General features: G+C 38.6%; 1 protein-coding gene across 2 annotated transcripts in view; it reads left to right on the forward strand.

The window, feature by feature from the left end:
* Positions 1-14,621: 14,621 nt before the first annotated feature.
* LOC111924165 (macrophage mannose receptor 1-like) overlaps positions 14,622-17,429 on the forward strand; it is a 33,016-nt gene continuing 30,208 nt past the window's right edge. The window contains exons 1-2 of one of the 2 annotated variants that reach the window (XM_023920253.2): positions 14,622-14,860; positions 16,660-17,061. In XM_023920253.2, the coding sequence (XP_023776021.2) occupies positions 14,803-14,860; positions 16,660-17,061 (460 nt within the window). In that variant the 5' untranslated portion in view covers positions 14,622-14,802. The remainder of the gene's footprint in view (positions 14,861-16,659; positions 17,062-17,429) is intronic. The other variant, XM_086859245.1, reaches the window with a different exon arrangement.

Raw genomic sequence — 17,429 nt, forward strand, 5'->3', positions numbered from 1 at the left:
GTGTGTGTCTCTTCTTAAACAGAACAATTTATCATAACAGTAAAAAGAGGAAGGAGGGGTGGGGCTCTTAATCTTTTATACACAAATGAACATCCACTTTTCCTGGTCTAGCATGTTCTTAAATGGTCTTTACCAACCTGTGAAACTTTGTCTCATTGCTTCTTTATCTATAACATTTATTTATAACATTTTTACCCTAATAATTGTCTAATGAAAGTGTTGTAATTTAAGACTATTTCTGTGCTGTTCTGCTTCAGTAGTTTCTGACACAGATTTTATATATCGATAGCACTTTCATATCTCCTCTCAATATTTGCTGATAGCAACACTAGCTCTTCCTTTTGCATTTCACTGGCTATGTCTTCCAAATCCCTCATCCCTTCTTCTGCTCCCTCCTAGACCCTGTGCTGTGGTAAGTACTTCTGGTAGTCCACTGCCCCACTAGATAAGGTATTTCAGCTGATATCCTTGCAGCACTAAACAGATTAAAAATATTTAATCCATTCTTGTAATACCTTCCATAAAAGACCCTTCTGTCTGGCTTGTCTGAATTCGTTCCACAGGATGTATAATTTTGGAGAAAGAAGTGGCTACCAGAAAACAATAGGCCAAACCCAGGAAATATGCCTAATGAGAAGTAAATTAGTGAAAGTTTCCAAGGACTGATAAGCCTTAGCAGTCCTGTTGTATTTTTGAGAACTGAACCCAGAGTTCACTGTCTGTACAGGGTTTCTAGGGCCCATGGGCATGAGCAGAGAGAGGATTGTGTATCTTGGACCATATCAGAGACAGCAGTGGCTGATGCCTGGTGGGGAAGAGTGAGACCCTCTGAGGAACTTTCCAGACATCTCCTGAGAATTCCCTGGAGTGCCAGTATTGCTCTTTGAAACTGAGTGTACAGCTGGGATTAGTTTCAGAATATTGCTCCCACCAATACTGGTGATTTCCTGTGAGTTAACTCTGTGAGTGAGGAAGTGAATGTGTCATGTGAATATTTATTTGCTAATTATTGTAAGGGCTTTATTCTATTCATAGTAACTGCTTGTTAGAGAAAAACCCAAGCAAACAGAACAACTTGTTTTAAGAAATGCAGTTTATGATCTGCATTTCTTCCCTATCAGTAAAATAGGAATTTACAAGAAAATTGAGTTTTCTGTACATCTTAATATGATGGATTTTCTTCTCAACCTGAATGGTTACTTGTAGGTTTTTATTCCAGATTAGTCTCCTGCAGCTAGATTTCTGAAGCAGAGATGTCATTGCCACTATTTCATACCAAATCCTAGCTAGCAGACCAGCTCCAAGAATGCTCATCAGACAAGACAGGTCCAGTACCTAGTTTAAAGACTACTTGTGTGGAGGTAGGAAAGAGATACTCATCAAATGCTTGGACACAGAATTCAGTGGTAAAAGCAATTTTTCTACCAGGCCTAGGAACTTTTGATGTTATACTGCTGTAAACAGAAATGTGGGAAACGCAATTTGACAACTTGTCCCACTTCCACATAAATTCTGGATTTGGTCTTACAAGCAACAATATAGTGTTTGTAAAATACTTCTCCACATAGAAAAGATGTTGACACCTACTTTCTCAGTTGCTTGCCCTTGCTGTCTCTATATTAGGATGGTATTTTAGAGAGAATGCCCTGCCTGTTCTCACTATTTTCATTATATCCATATCTTGTAACATGGATGAAAATGTAATTCATGCTATACTTGAACTTATTATAATGTAAGAAGAAGTAACTGCCTTTAAGGAAGAAAAAGCTGTGGAAAAATTCACCATTGTAACCTTCTCTAAGGTCAGACAGTGACAGATATACAAAGAATATAACATCCTCCTCCTCCAAAATAATACCAGTTTACAGAGAAATTTTGCTAATATCGGTATCAGTGATATCACCTATTAGATTCAGGCCCCTGGCTAGAGACAAGTCTAAAAAGAAACTGTTGAATTGAAAGTCTGTGCTTCTTTCATTTAATTTTCTGAAACTAGGGGACTGAAAAAGGAAGTGAAGAGTAATTTGGAGCAAAATGTAAGGAAGTTCTATAAATACAAAGAGAATAGATAGATAGTTGTGAAATGAGCTGGTGCCTTTAGGCCAGATTCCAATGGGCAAGAGCCAGATTTTCCGGGGTCAATAGGAAAGATGTAAACTGCTCCATAAACATAACATTGTCCTGATGTCACTGTATCTGGACAGAGGAAGAGTTAGTGTTCCTTTTGTCTCTTCTCAGCTGTGCCCTTATCTGACATATGCAGCTTTCTGGGCACAAGGTTTTGCTGTGCACAACTATTCATTATCTGTAATATAATCTTTTGAAGGATTTGGTTTGTGTTTTAAGGATGTGGTTAGTGGGTCTGGTTCCTCTGAGGATATATTTCCTCTCATTTCTGGAGAATTCATATAGTGCAACCATTATACTGACTATTGATCTAGAAATCTAGCTGCAGTCTATCTCACCTGCTTTTAGAACTGGCTGACGTAAATTTGCTTTATATGGAATTTTATAAAATATATTTATTTGGAATATATATGGAGGACTTGCAGTTGTTTTGTTGCCCACCAGAAGAGGCAATTGATGACAAAGAGGTTCTAGACACAGGTGGGAATTATGTTCAGTAATTGGAGGAATAAGGGTTTGTGCAGTGAGAAACATTGACTGAGGATGGTAAGAGATGGCAAACAAAAATACAAAGCCAAGTTTCCAAACAAAGGATCTTGAAAGGAAAGGATCAAATAGAAATGAAGGAGTTTGGATTGAGCCAGAAGTGCTGCCCACTCCTAGGAGAGACAGGCAAGGCTGAGCACGGCAAAACAGAGGTCTGGGAAATGCAGATGCTGCAGGGAGAAGTGCAGGAAGATAAGACCAGGAGGTTTTGGGGAGGGAATAGAGGGTTGAATATACTTTGCATATGAGATTTGAGGAAAAAAGCTGATGTATCTAAAGTGGACTGTGGCCCCAGAGGCACTGTTCAGACCAGGAAAATGAGTTTGTGTGTGGATGGGGAAGGGCTGGAGTGTGTAAGATATTGGTATGTTCCTGTTTGCCTGGGTATTCTTGTGTTCTTTGGAAAGGCCACAGCTGGGGATCAGAGATGAAGGCAGGCTGCCTCTCCACCTTGCCCTGGCTCCTGATGTCTTTCACAGGACAGAGCCATCTAGAAAGACGAGGAAATGGTTTCTTGAGAGCGGTGAGTGTGCAAAGGGTGGGGCTGATGCTTCAGAGCATTGTGCTAGTGTGCAGAGGGTGGGAGGGAACCCGGGGTTTTCCCAAGAGGAACAGAAAGTGGACCTGTGGGGAAGCCTCTGGGACAATGGAAAGGAAGAGGTTTTTGCTAGAGCGCTACAGAGGAACTGCGTGGGTTGTTTTGCAACCCAAGAAGCCACCGAGAGAAAGCTTACAGCAAGCACTTTCTCTGCAAGGACACTGTGCAAAGTGGATATGTTTGTTTTTAAACAACTTGTTAGAGAACAAACACCCCCTGGTGTTTCCTCTGGAGCAAGTTTAGTTTGAAGAAAAGGTGCTGAAACTTCAATCAGATCCTGCTAGATCTGTCCCCCTTGGGGTTCACAGAGGGTGTTGGGAAGCGAGAACAAAAGGCAAAAGAAAGGTTTATTTGCCTTCAGTGAGGGGGGTGAATAATCTGTCAAAGGGAAAATGGAATAGTAAAAATGAGGCTTGATTACACAACTCCCATCTGCACAAAGATTTCTCCTCCACCCCATATTTCAAGAAAATGTATTTTTTTTTTTTTTTTAATTCTGATGAGTGGAAACAGTAGCCTTTGCTCTTAACAATAGAACTTTTCATTTCAGAGCTACCACATGAGATGCTCATGCTTGTCAGGCTGCTTTTGAAAGTAAGCTTCTGTCAAAGGCACCCTTAGCTGTGTGCATTGGCTTAATGATACATTTAAAAGTGCACAAAATTTAGGGTCTATTCAGAGTGAAATCTATTTGCAACAAAATTTTAACAGGAAGTGGGAAATTAGAAATATGCAATCTCCATGTGTTGCAAAGATAACAAAAGTCTGGAAAAGAAGAGGCCATTTATCTCTGCCAAAGCAGGTTCCTTTAGTGCACATAACATTGAAATTGTCCATTGTTAGTTGGATTACAAATGAAAAGGAATTGATTATGCCACAAAGAAATGGCTACATTATGGTCAATGAATATGTGAAATTCAATGACATAGAAACTTATCGTAGTGACACAAATTGGGAAGGGATTTTAAATAAATGAAGATGCAAGATAAAAAGGAAGGAAATCCTTAAATTTTGCTGGAAAGAAGTTTGCATTCACCTAAAGAATCATAAGACAAAACCACAGTCTATTAATTTTCTTCCTTTAACAATTTTCCATTGCTTCTTGTGTGCCTTTATAATTTGACTAAATCTGCATTGGCTGTTGTAATAATTTCAATTATAGAAGTTTAGTGTTTTCCTATAACTCAAAATATTCATAAGTTGCTTTTTTCCTCATTTTTTCATATAGTGTTTGATAGTTCAGACAACTAAAGTGTCATTCAGAGTGAATTTTGTAAATGGTTTCTGCCTGTTTCTCACATTGGTGTGTTCAGCATAACATGACATTCTACTCTTGTTCTCATGCCAGCCAAGCTTGACTCATAGTTTTTCAACTGATGACTTCTAAAAGAAACATCTCAGTCTTTCCTTACTTTGGAATCTTGAATTTTGCATTTAATTTCGCAAGCCAGTTACCGTCTATTCTTTATGAAGTTCATTCTCTATTTTGGTCTTTGGATACTTCCTGCTGCCACTCCATGCCCCACTATTTGGACTTCATCAGGAAGCCTACATGCCCAGAAGCTGCAGGACTGGATGTCTTCTAAACAGCATGAAAATGGTCCACATATGTTTTTGTATGTAAAAATGCCTGAAATGAAAAATGAAATGAAACATTCATGCAGGTGTGACTATTAGGTACAATTACTGATGAAGAGTAAGAATGAAAGAAGCTTGGGAGACACAGCCTATTTTATGAGCTAATCTGTAGAAGACATGACCTAAAGGTCCAGTATCACTGGTAATGCTTTAGAAAAATTCCTGAATTGCTGAAATAGGGATGGAAATGGTAGTGAAGGAAAGGAATTCCTTACTCTATGCTTTGAAATATTCCCATGACTTTTACTGTGTTCAGGGTAAACTGTCTCTCTGCTCTTCATTAGTGAGTGAGTGATTTTGCTGTAGCTCTGAGATGCCTACAAGATCAGTTAAGGACAATCTCAGCTTCTTCAGAGGCAGGCAGATGCAAGGAACAGCACAGGAGGATCTCTCTGGCATCTTTCTTGCTCTTTGAAGCAGGTCAGCCTGGGCACAAAGCTTTGTTTGCTGACAGGAGTGAGGTGATCCCAGGCCAACTCGGGTCAATGGCTCTGCATGTGGACCCCAAGCACGTCCCTGACATGCTGCTGCACTTTAGAGATGCAGCATCTTTTATTTACCACTGAGTGGAGTCCTTAACAAGTCTACAGATGTGCAAGTCTGGATTCCCCACTTGTTTTGTGACATTTTGTTCAGAGCAGCTTGGCAGTGAAGCTGAGCCTGGCATCACAGCCAGATTGCTCAGGGCGTGGGTGCGTGCTAGGCTTGTCATCAAGTTACCACAAAATCATTTGGCACCGTTGTCAAATACAGTTTCTACCAAGTATTTAATACAGAATTTTTTGTTTGTTTGTTTAACAACTGAGAGAGGTGCTTATAAAACAATAATAACTTCAAAATGTGTGTATCTTTACTCATTATAGTTCAGTGGCCCTTTCTTTGGATAATGTCTTATATCAGTTACTCACCCTGAGTCTCTTTCTGTGGCTGTGATTACTACATTAACCCACTTGGAAAGCTGGGTTGATGCTCCCATATATCCAACTCCCATGGCCATGTAGATGAGTGCTTCCAGAAGGTTGTAAAAGATGCGTTCCAAATCAAGGTCCAAACCAGACATGAACTTTCAAGAAATTGGGGTCCCAATTCTTCAGGAAATAAATTATATTGAAAGTGTGAAATAAAACCACAACAATCAAACAATCTAAAGAAATAAATTGTGAAAGAAAATAAGGAAATAGGAGCTAAAAGCAGCTATTTTCCTCATCCTCATATTTCTGAGTGACTGTAGGCACCTGTTTATCTTTCTGAAGTCACTTACGTTGTCTCCCAATATCAGATTCTCTTCCTAGACTTCTATCTGCCTCTCAGTACTCTGCTTCCTGTTATTACCCTAACCCCTGCAATTGTCTGTTTTCCTCAGTCTCTCCATGATGAAACAGATGTGCAGGGCCCCTCAAGCCCACTACTTACTGGCAAATTGCCATGGAGGAGCACACATGAATCCAATCTCTTCATATCACTCCTGTCTGTGTGAATAAACAGAGGAAGCAGAGGAGAGAAAAGCACAGAAGATGCTTCACCTTAACACAGAGCATTGTGCCAATCTGTTGCCATGATGTAACTGTCAAGTTACACTTTACTCCATATTCTTATAAAAACAAACATTAGTATCTTCAGTATTAGTATCTTCAGTATCAATAATCTTCAGTGCACAGACACAGTGTGTTATCTTACTGGAATGTGTCATTTCCATGTCACACTAACTGTATTGTGAAACAATGTTCAGTTCTTATTTTTAAACTTCAAAATACCTTATTTTAAATTTAGGAGGGATTTCAAAGATGCTTGAGTAAGCATATTCTCTGTAGTTCTGAATGTCACTGAAAGAGAAGTGGGAATGCCATTTATTTTTTCAAATGCTAAAGCAAACAATAGAAGACATGATATAATTTAAAGCTTAAAAGTCTTAGAATTTTATATATCCTGTGAATAGGAACCTATAATCATGTACATAATAGATAGGGAACTGAAAAGGTCCTGCCCAAAAGCAGTGTCAGCTAAAACGGATTGGCTGCTGAAAGACCCAACACCTATTTTAAAGTTTCCAACAGCAACTGTGATTTCACCTCCTTCCTGGGCAGCCTTGTCAAAGCTTCTGCACTAAAAATGTTGGAGTGCTTTGGTGTGTTACTGGCTCCTCAGGAGAGCTGGGCTGGAGGGTCCCAGTAATAATCTCTTGCTTGCTCCAGGGCAGGCTGGCAATAGCTGTGATCAACCTGCTTCATGGGAATGCCCTGGAGTGCTGGGCATGCCAAACTGGACCTAGAAATCCCTTTGGGGAAGTGTTCACTGTCAAGGGTGAAGGACACATGCCTGTGTCCACTCACTTGCTGAATACAGCCCTACAATATTGCCTTTGCCTGAGTACTATTTAATTTAAATTAATTAAAGGTGCCTAGTTACCAGCTGGGCTTAAACCATGAAATATTTTATATAAATATATAAACATATATTTATATTAAATAGATTCTTTATATATTATATTAATTATATTATATTATATTATATTATATTATATTATATTGCATTACATTACATTACATTATATTTATAAATTATATACTATAGATTAAAATATAATTTAATTAAATAGTATTAATTATTAATATATTTTTAATATTTATATGTTATAGACACTATATAATATTAATGTCATATATTATATTAAATTATATTAATTAATTTATATATTTCTGTTAATTAATTTATATGCATGTTAATATTATATATTATTATCAATATTAAAATATTAATAGACTAGATTTAATTAATACAATATTAATTATATATAGTATAAATAATTAAATATTATTTATATATTTAAATGTTTATATAAAATATTAAGTACAGTTAAGAATACTTTCCCATTATTTGAGCTGTTAACATACAGAATGGCACTAAATCTTTCCATAAACCCCTTGTCAGTACACCTACCAACCCAACATAAGCTACTAATTACTCTTCTTTTTTTAGGACTATTATTCCTTATTATCTTATCATCATCTCATGATTAGGAACTATTACTGCTTTTTCTATTACTTTTTCAGAAATTCAAGTTAATCTGCCTGTTTTATAATTCCTTGGTGTTTGGATAAGTTCAAACCTTGCCTGGCTTCCCCCAGTGTTAACTGAGAGTCGCAAATTTCTCCAAGTATTACAGTTTGTCTCTAAGAATTAAAAGTTATCAAATTTATCTCCTTTAAAATAAAAAAAAAGGGTTGTCTTGCAACCCAAACATCACATTAGGTTTTTATCTTTAACCTATTCTGTTGCTTTATGCAGAGTTGGGCACAATTTGTGTAAACTAAACAATGCTCCTGGTATAGGAAATGGTCTTGCAAATACTTCCTTATCTTCCATTGTTTACTAACACATTACCTCCTAATGAAGTGTCTGATAAAATGCTGTGGAAATGAAGAGCAGGCTTTAAACAGTGCATGCTATGTTTCCATAAGAAATATTAAACTCATGGGTGCAGGAACACTGCCTCATGCAAAATGAGAAGAAAAATGTATTCTGCACTGAAGCTTTCCGAAGTAGACTTAAGTGTGATAGACTGTGATGCTGCCAAGTAAAAGTGTGAGATTACTGAAAATGTGGCCAGGAGCCCCAACTCATTTTAAATGCACATTGGCTTCATAATATGAAAAATCAGCTAAATTAAGAGTACTCTGTACATGCAGTGATCCAAAAAAAATGTACTTTGATGGATGATGTGCCTACTTAGACAAATATTTAGAGAAAAAAGGTGACTGAAAAAATAATGACATTGGCGGCAGAGAATGTGGCTAATGGATAGTCCTTCAGTTGGGAGTTGGCTCTGACTTGAATTTGAATCTTGGCCAAGGCTTACCAGATTTCTAGAGGCAATTCAGACCATCCTAGCAGTTTTTAGTGTGGTGTGCCATGGCACAAGGTCTTGTATCTGAAGAACTAAAAACCTAGTTTTCCTAGGTGTCATATAGACTTCACAGCACCATAATTTTGTGCAGATGCAAAAATTAGAGGATTTATGGTTTGACTTGAGGGGAGGAGCACTTCATAAGTGGCACAAGGGCAGAACTAGGACAGATACACTAACCTTCAGAATTTTTGTTTTGTTCCTGCATGAATTTGAAATCAGGATGGGTTTGGGTATAGTTCGGTTCTGATGAGGTATTTTTTAAGGTGGTTACACATGGTGGTTTTAAGGTGTTAGCAGTGCCTGCAGTTTACTGACTGACCTGTTCACAGCAGTCAAGGTGTTGTGGAGTGCTAGCAATGGATAAAGGAAGATGAACCTAATTCTTTCAGAATTCCTGACTGTGAATAGTGAATGTGAATGTGAATGTGGTACCTGGTTTACCTCAGGTAAGATCAAAGATCATTCCCCACCCCTCTTTTTGTGTCCATACAACAGGGAGTAGGTGAGAGAAGAGGGAGAGAAGAGTTAGGGGGTGGCTGGTCTTGCTGGATGCCCATGGCTGCTGGCTGGGCTAGCACATGCCTGACCTTGGCTCCCTGGCAGCATGTGTAGTTTGCACTGTCAGCACTAACAAGGCAAACAAAACTTGTCCTGAAAATGGGATCTGAACTATAAATCCCATCCATGACCATCACCCTTGTGGCTCTTTACCACTCAGTTGACTGTCTTCCTACATAGGGATTAATTCAGGGAAAGGATGGTGTCTTTCTCTCCAAAACAGGCAATTCTGCACAAATGGTGTGACCAACATAGTGTGCTCAGGGCATGTTCAGGCTAAGTAAAGAATTCTTCTCCTACAGAGCAGAAAGTGATTCAAACAACAGAAGGAAGTAAAAAAGAAGAAAATGCACTGCAGTGATATTGCAACGCTTAGACTGTAAGAGCTGTGAGAGATTAACTTCCCTATATAACAAAGAAATCTGGAAACTATTTTGGATTAAAGCCAGCCCTTATAGCTATTTACAGAACTCCTTTTGCTTTTTTATTTGAACTAGTGTGCAACTTACCAGAAAAAAACAAAACAAAACAAAAAACACAAAAATCAAACAAACAAGCAAAAAAAAAAAAAAAGAAACTAAGCCTTACAGATCTTTTTATAGTTTTGTAGTTAAGAGATTCCTTTGGTAACAGTCCATGTGAATGTCTGCTCTCTCTATCTCCTTCTGTGCTGTTAATTATGAAATTTCCTTCCTCTTTCAGAAAATAGGATTGATAGAATTGTGTTTGGAAGGTTTGTGAGGAGGGGAAGAACTCCAGTGTCTTTTTTGCCAGTGGATGCAAAGACACTTCAGTCACTCCCCCCATAGAGATTGACAGATAGGTCAGGCCATGAACCTGTATTGGGTGAGGACATTTTTCAGATATGGAATTTTTCACACACCCTCATTACCCATATTTAAAGTCACTTTCTGGACCTCACCAATCCATGAGCAGTGGGGGAAAAAAATGTTTTAAATATATTTTTATTCCAACTTTCCCACTCCATCATGTTTCTCTAAGGTATTCAAGTAAAATTTGGCATTTAAATTTGGTAGGGAATTTACAAAAGGAAAAGGATTTAGAATCTTAAAAAAAAAAATCACAAAATCATAGATACCTTCAGTTGGAAAGGACATATAAGGATCATCAAGGACAATTCCTTGTTCATTACAGGACACCCTAACACTAAACTATACAACTAAAAGCATTGTCCAGATGCTCCTTGAAGTGTTTGCCCATGGGGAAAGTGGGAAAGTGCCCATGGGAAAATACTTTTTTTTATAAGAAAGGAAACAGTGATAAAGAAAAGGAAGAAAGCTAAAGACTAAGCATAGAGATAATATAAAGAACAGGCATTTTTCCAGTTATTCTTAAAACTATCTGCTGGTATCCAGGAAGTATGACTGAACTAATTATTTTTTTCTTCCACTATCAATTATTAAAACAATAGTCCAAAAATGCATGTTATTTCCATTGATTGCCGAGGCTCAGTTAAGGAGAAGCAGTTAAAGGGTAGTACAAAAGGTTGATGAGTGTATCTGTATGTCGTTTTGATTGGGAACGGCGATAAAGAACGACACTGACTCTCAAGGGAGTCACAACAGGAGAATCTCTAGTTTATTGCTCTAGTCTTGTCTTATAGACAGATATGTGGAAAAGTACAGAAAAGAAACTCTTATTGGTTAGCAAAGTGCTACATCACCATCATTGGTCAGGGGTTCACTACCCCCCTGACCCTCTCCTGCAAGGGAAAACAAGAGGACAGACAAACAGCACCTGGCAGTTGTTTTCTGTCTCTGAGGATTGTTTTGAAATCCTCCTTTGAAATTCCCAGGCTAGCTTCTCAGGCAGGACTGAGAGGCCATGGGCCTGCATTTTCTGCAGCTCCCTGCAGCCTGTTCCAAAGCTAGCATCCATATCTGTAAACCAGCCCTCAGGGAGCATATGTGTGTCTGCTGTGCCTCAGCCAAAATATTGAGGTTCAGATGCTGTGTCACCAGGCAGGGCTGTTGTGCAACATGTGATGTTATGCAACATCAGCAGTTGTGACATGCACCCTTGGGTGCAGTGTCCTAGATGGGGGACTCTTCCATCCCTTAAATGTGGCCCCTGTTGTCAATCGTGTTTTTCATGATCTTTTAATTGAATTATGTGATCCACAACCTTCCAAACATTAAGAAAATTATATTTATTTTTAAATATTATTTAAGCATGTGTAACATTCTTAGATGTTATGCAACTTGCATGCTTTCAAGGAGGTCACATTAATGATTTAACATTGCTACATGAAGTTTTTCAAAATTTCAGTCTGACTATAAGCCCATAAGGTGAAGCTGATTTCATTTCAGTACACATCCTTTCCTTGCAGTTCTTTCCCAAGTTAACATAATTTACACTTGTACCACAAAAGGCTCATGGGTTGAGATAAGAACAGAGAGAACATTCTTTTTAGAAGGTAAAAACAATTACTGTCACAGGCAAAATAGATCCTACTTGGGGAAATTTTTTTAGTCTATTACCATTCAAATCAGAATAGGATGGTGAAAAATAAAAATATTTCTGCTTAATTACTGCATGCTTTGTGGTTGCTTTCACTCAGTAGGTTCAGGAGTCAAGCAAATTAATGCAATAGCCAGAGTAGTTTCAGTCTCATGGTTTCTTTCCCTAAATTAGTTCTTTTTTTGATCTGTGTGGATTTCATTTGTCTGACCTTGTTAGAACAACTTTAAACTGTTTGTCACCCTGAATGAGAAGTATTATGAAGGATTATGGCAAAGAGTATCTATCCCCCTTGCTAGAATCTGACCAGAGAAACAGTAGGCTCATCAAAATATTCAATGAAATTTGGCAAAACAAGAAGAACTAATGCCATAACCCATGAGAGCAATGACCTTGCAATGAGCCCCCATGGCTGGGGCTGGTCTGCAAGTGCAGGAGTGCCTTGGCTGCTCTCAGACACTGAAGCTGCTGCATGGGCCATGCCCACAGCTGCTTTTCATCAGAGCAGATCTCTGCTTGGAGGGGATCCCAAAGCACTGTACGGATCTTTCTGTGTCACTGCAGCAGTCTGTGAACACTTAGCATCAGTAACTGGCAAATTATCTGCAAAGCCACCATGGCCTGTTACCTCCCACCTCCCATCCATTCAGACCCATCAGACAGGTGGCTATAAGGTGCTGTTGAGATTGTGCTTTCCCCCTTAATCCTAGAGATAGTGGAAGTTTAATGAACCTGGTGGGATTCCAGGGAATCCTTAACAAGTTAACTTTTATATTTATTTTCTTTAACTCTCTATAGGAGACTAGTGTTTGGAATGTTGACATAACAATTGAATTTGAAGTAACAGAGAATTGTCTAAATTCATGCTGGGGAGTACAACTTTGTTGTTAGTCCAACTTCTGACCTTTCAGTCTGGGACTGGCCAACCTGCACTTCATGGCCCAATTGCAGCTTGCCCTGAGATTCACCTGTGAGCAGCAGCTAGGGGCAGGTGCCTGACACTGCCAGATTTCACAAGTGCAAAGGGACAAGATGGCAGTGCCACCTCCTGCCTGGTGCTCCCTGAGGTATGTGTCAGGTGCAAGGGACATTGTGAGGCTGGCTGTTCTAACTTTGCCTGTCCTTGGAGTCTGTCCTCAAGGATTTCAACAGCCTTGAGCAGGTACCCCTTTGAGGGCATCAGCACAGCACCCCATAATTCACAGTACTGGCTGTAGGAGGAGAGGTGCAAGTACACCAGGTATATTTGGGGTATCAAGGATGCAGTGCAACTGTTCAGATTTTTAGCCCTAAGACTGGTCTGAAACCAGGCTGAAGGGAAACCAATGTTTTCTTTACTACCAGGCTGTAGTTGGCTCTGGCATGGATTGAGGTGAAGAGGAGGCTGAAGAAAAGGGATCCTTTCTTTTTTATTTCCTTGTTATTGCAAAATACCCAACTGAGAAGAAAATGGAATTCCTCTTGGCCTCATGTTGTACAGGCTCCAGGGTAAAACAAGGCTGTTAAAATCCCTGGCAATATAAATGACAGTGTGTCTTTTATATAAGTAGGTCACATGCGGCAAGGAAATACTGCCAGGATAACGCAGATCACTTGAAGCCAAAGAAAACTTGTTCTTTCTAGGCAAGATCTTTAGCAGCAGATTAAAATTTAAAGTTTTAGAAAGAATGTATTTTCCAAAAGTAGTGGTAGACTTTATCCCTGTTAGCATATTTTGTCATCATCTGAAAATCAAAATTCAGTTAACTTTGCTCTAACATCTGTGCCTGACATTTCCTTGTAATTTCTTATTTCACTGCTCAATTTCTTCCTTTTATTTTAATCCTGTATATTTTCTCATGGAATTAACCCCCTTTCTTGCATTGTATTTTTGCTGAGAAGACCAGCAGGATCAAATCCTGCATTTGGGAAATGCAGTCATCTTGGCTAAAAACAGGAGAGGATGACAAATTTTCTTGATGTCATACTTTTGCTACAGGTGCCAATCCATATGTTGCTACACTTCAATGACATTTTTACATCACAGACTGGTTTTTTTTTCCATTTAGGGCTTTTTCTAAACAAAACAAAATACTTCCATTTTAAAAATCTGCTGTGATAAAATCAGGCCTTTATACAGTTATAGGGACAGTCTTTAGTGGTTGGGAATGGAGTATTCAGAGTGCTGTTCTTCTCAAGTTTCCATCTTTAAGTCTGGAAACCAAAGTGCTAAGTGATGGCCCTGGGTAGGATCTCGATCTGGGTAAAACGCAATATGTTGCATTTCCTGAACTTCTGACTGACTTTTGGTATGGATCTCAAACAAGAATTACATACCTTGTAAGAAAAAGAAGAATTTATTTTTCAATAACCCATTTTTCACAAAAATTTCTAGTTGCATTTACATGGAAATGTAGGATAATAGCAAACTCCTGTAGAGGGGCAGAATTTTTTCTAACATCCTGCAGAATTAATTGCACTTAAATCTTCTAAAATTCACTTCTGTCTCATCTCACAGATGAAAATATGAGTGTGTTTTCCTGCTAGATTTTTTTTTTTTTTTATTCTGCATAGGTAAGATGTAAGATTTAAAATCTAAGGCTGAATTTCCGTCTTTAATGTTTTGTTGTTGATCTGATGGCATGAGCTTCACACATCTCCTCAGCAGAGACAGTGGGAAGGCAGTGAGATATAAACTTGTGACCACCTGCTTTCCCAAGGAAACATGGTTTGCCCTCAGTCATTCTTTTTAGAAGGTAAAATTTGTGCCATGTGGTCTTGTTTTTTAGAAATGTGGCATGTGACAGAATGTTTCCTTATTTAGCACTCAGAGTTTTTACCCGACCATCCAGCCTGCAAAACTGAGGAGGACCGGCTGCTATCCTCTCTTTCAGCAGGACTTTATCTCCAGCAACTCTCACCATCCAGGTTTTGCTGAAGGGAAGGAAAGGAAACAGCATTTGCAATTATGTTCTCTGGGTTCTTGCTTGTTCTCTCTCTTGTTCACAGTTCTTTGCAGCTGGCGGGTAAGTGCCTCCTGCTTGCTTCCTGTGAAGGTTCTCGTGAAAGTGCTTCCACTCCTCTGGCATTGCTGGCTGATTGTGGTTCTGTGGTGCTGCCAATGTGTACATTATTAATTTGGGGATGGGGAACCTCTTAATGGTAGACAAGAGGCAGGGGAATGATCTCACAGAATAAAAAGAAATGGTTAGAGAAGGAACCAGAGGCTTTATTTATATATAGAGACACTATCATTTCAATAACCCCAGAAGATAAGACCTAAGAAAATAATGATATATGTTTAAATGCCTTTTTAAAAAATTATTTAATCCTTTACTTCTGTGCTCTGCTTTTTGAGCTGTTGGTGTCTGGGTAATGGTTTTCAAAATCAGGCAGGAAAAATCCCCAGGAGTGGTGAAATGTGGGAGTATTGGTAGAACATTAAGATATTCACAGATGAGGGCTGTAAAGGGGGTTTTATTCACTGTTTTGAACAGACTCATTGAATTTACTGACATTGATAAAGTTGATGGAAGAATTTTTTTTTAATAAAATTGGATTTGGTGTAGGAAATATCTTGGGGAATTGCAGTGTACAATACTACTGTTATCCTTTTAGCTGCACTTTTCTTGTAGATATTGAGCAGGTGGCTTCTGCAGACCTGAATGTTTAAGGTTAAATTCTTTCACCTTTCTAACTCCGGAGGACTATCACACATTGTCTCAGAGTATATGGTATTTTTTTAATCACCATGGTCTCCCTGCAGGCCAGAATAATTATTTTCAGTGCACTGTATATTATCAATTACATTAATTTCATTTTTTGCAATCTTATTAAGGAAATGTCTTTAATCTCTTAAATACATTTTTATGAAATATGATACCTACTGCTTAGGACATGTAACAGGGACCAAAACTGCTATGAATCTCACAAGCTTTGGCAGGAAATACATCCAGATGAGTCACAAAATACAAGACAAGGCAGCAGAGCAAATTCATAGGCACAGTTCACAACTGCTGCTGATAAACTCATTGCAGGATTGAAATTAGCTCCCTTACTTCTACCATATCTTGGAGCCAACACTTCAGGCATGATCAGATAAACTGCCTGGAGAGCTAGGGACCCAGTTTCTGGTGCAGATGCACCTTCTAACTTCCACTAGCTTTTACACACTAGCAAGTGTCAGATGCTACTACTCCCCAGTCCTTGCTGCTTTCTCAGATTGGCTTCCCAAAGTCATTCCTAGTTTTATAGACAATAGCTCGTGGTAAGGGATGGAAGATCTTGTAGTCAGCAAGGCTGAGGAGACCAGAGTGACCCTGAGAAGCCCAGGCCGGTTCACTCACATTTATATGATAAAAATGAAAGGAAAGCTGGATTTGGGAGAGGGCTCAGAAAAGATGGCTGTGTACTCACTAGGAGACCTGTAAGATCTGGAAGGGTGAGAAAAGTTCACAGAGGTCAGAGGTCTACAGGGCCATGCACCTGAGGATAGGTTGGAAGGAAGAAGATAATGGCAGTAGAGGTGTGGTTCAGGGAATTCTCTGATGTAAAATTATCCAAGAAGCTCTGCTCAGCTCAGCTGCTGCTGCTGCCCACCACTGATCCATTGTATGGTGACCTATAATCATGACATACATTTTCTATTGTCTACTTTATTTTTAATCAGTAGAATCAATGTTGCTCTGGACCCTGTTGAAAAATAAAATGTTTTTATCTGACATGAATGCAGTGACTTCTTGTTCGTGGGAATGGGAAGCAAAATCATATCACATATCCACAGTACATATACTCTATATTAACTATGTGTTATTTTGTTTTACAGACATGAAAACATTTTTGCTACATAATAAAGTCAACAGGCTCTGTCTTGAGGCATCTATTGCACAGTCAGTTAGAACTGCCACTTGCAACCAAGACAATGAATCACAAAAATTCAGGTGGATCACAGATCATCAGCTTATGAGTGTGAAACTGAAATTATGCCTGGGGGTGCCATTGAAGAAGGATCAGGCCATGGTAACCCTGTATCCCTGTAATCAAAAAAGTGAGCTCCAGTGGTGGGAATGCAGAAATGAAAGCCTTCTTACAATCCAAGGAGAGGATTTATTTTTCAGTCCTGGCAACGAAGAGCATGATAATGTTTTGTTAAAAAAGGAGCTGAGTGCAAAGAATAAATGGAATATCTATGGAGCCACGAATGTTTTATGTTCCCAGGGATATGAAGGTACAGAAAATTGATTCTTTAATCCTTTGCATTAATTCCTTTATTAGTGTTAGAGTGTTTAGGATCTTTGTCTCTGACTGTTCTGACCCCTTCAGTGACCACGAGAGTTCTAGAAAATCCATACACTGAGGTACTTAACCTTGAATTTAATGTTATATTTATTTCCAAGCATGTATTAAACACACACACTTTTTTAGTCTATATATTGTAGTGCATTAGTGTTTCAAGTACTATAAGTAATACATGTACTCTTTATATATGCTATAAACACATATTATTATTGAATATGTATATAAATACTTACTCTCATACTATATGTAAGTATCCTCTAAAGTCAGTATTGCTCACCATACTGTGTCACTGCATTA

The sequence above is a fragment of the Cyanistes caeruleus genome, chromosome 1, assembly GCF_971803275.1.
Source record: "Cyanistes caeruleus chromosome 1, bCyaCae1.hap1.1, whole genome shotgun sequence".
Lineage (NCBI taxonomy): Eukaryota > Metazoa > Chordata > Aves > Passeriformes > Paridae > Cyanistes > Cyanistes caeruleus.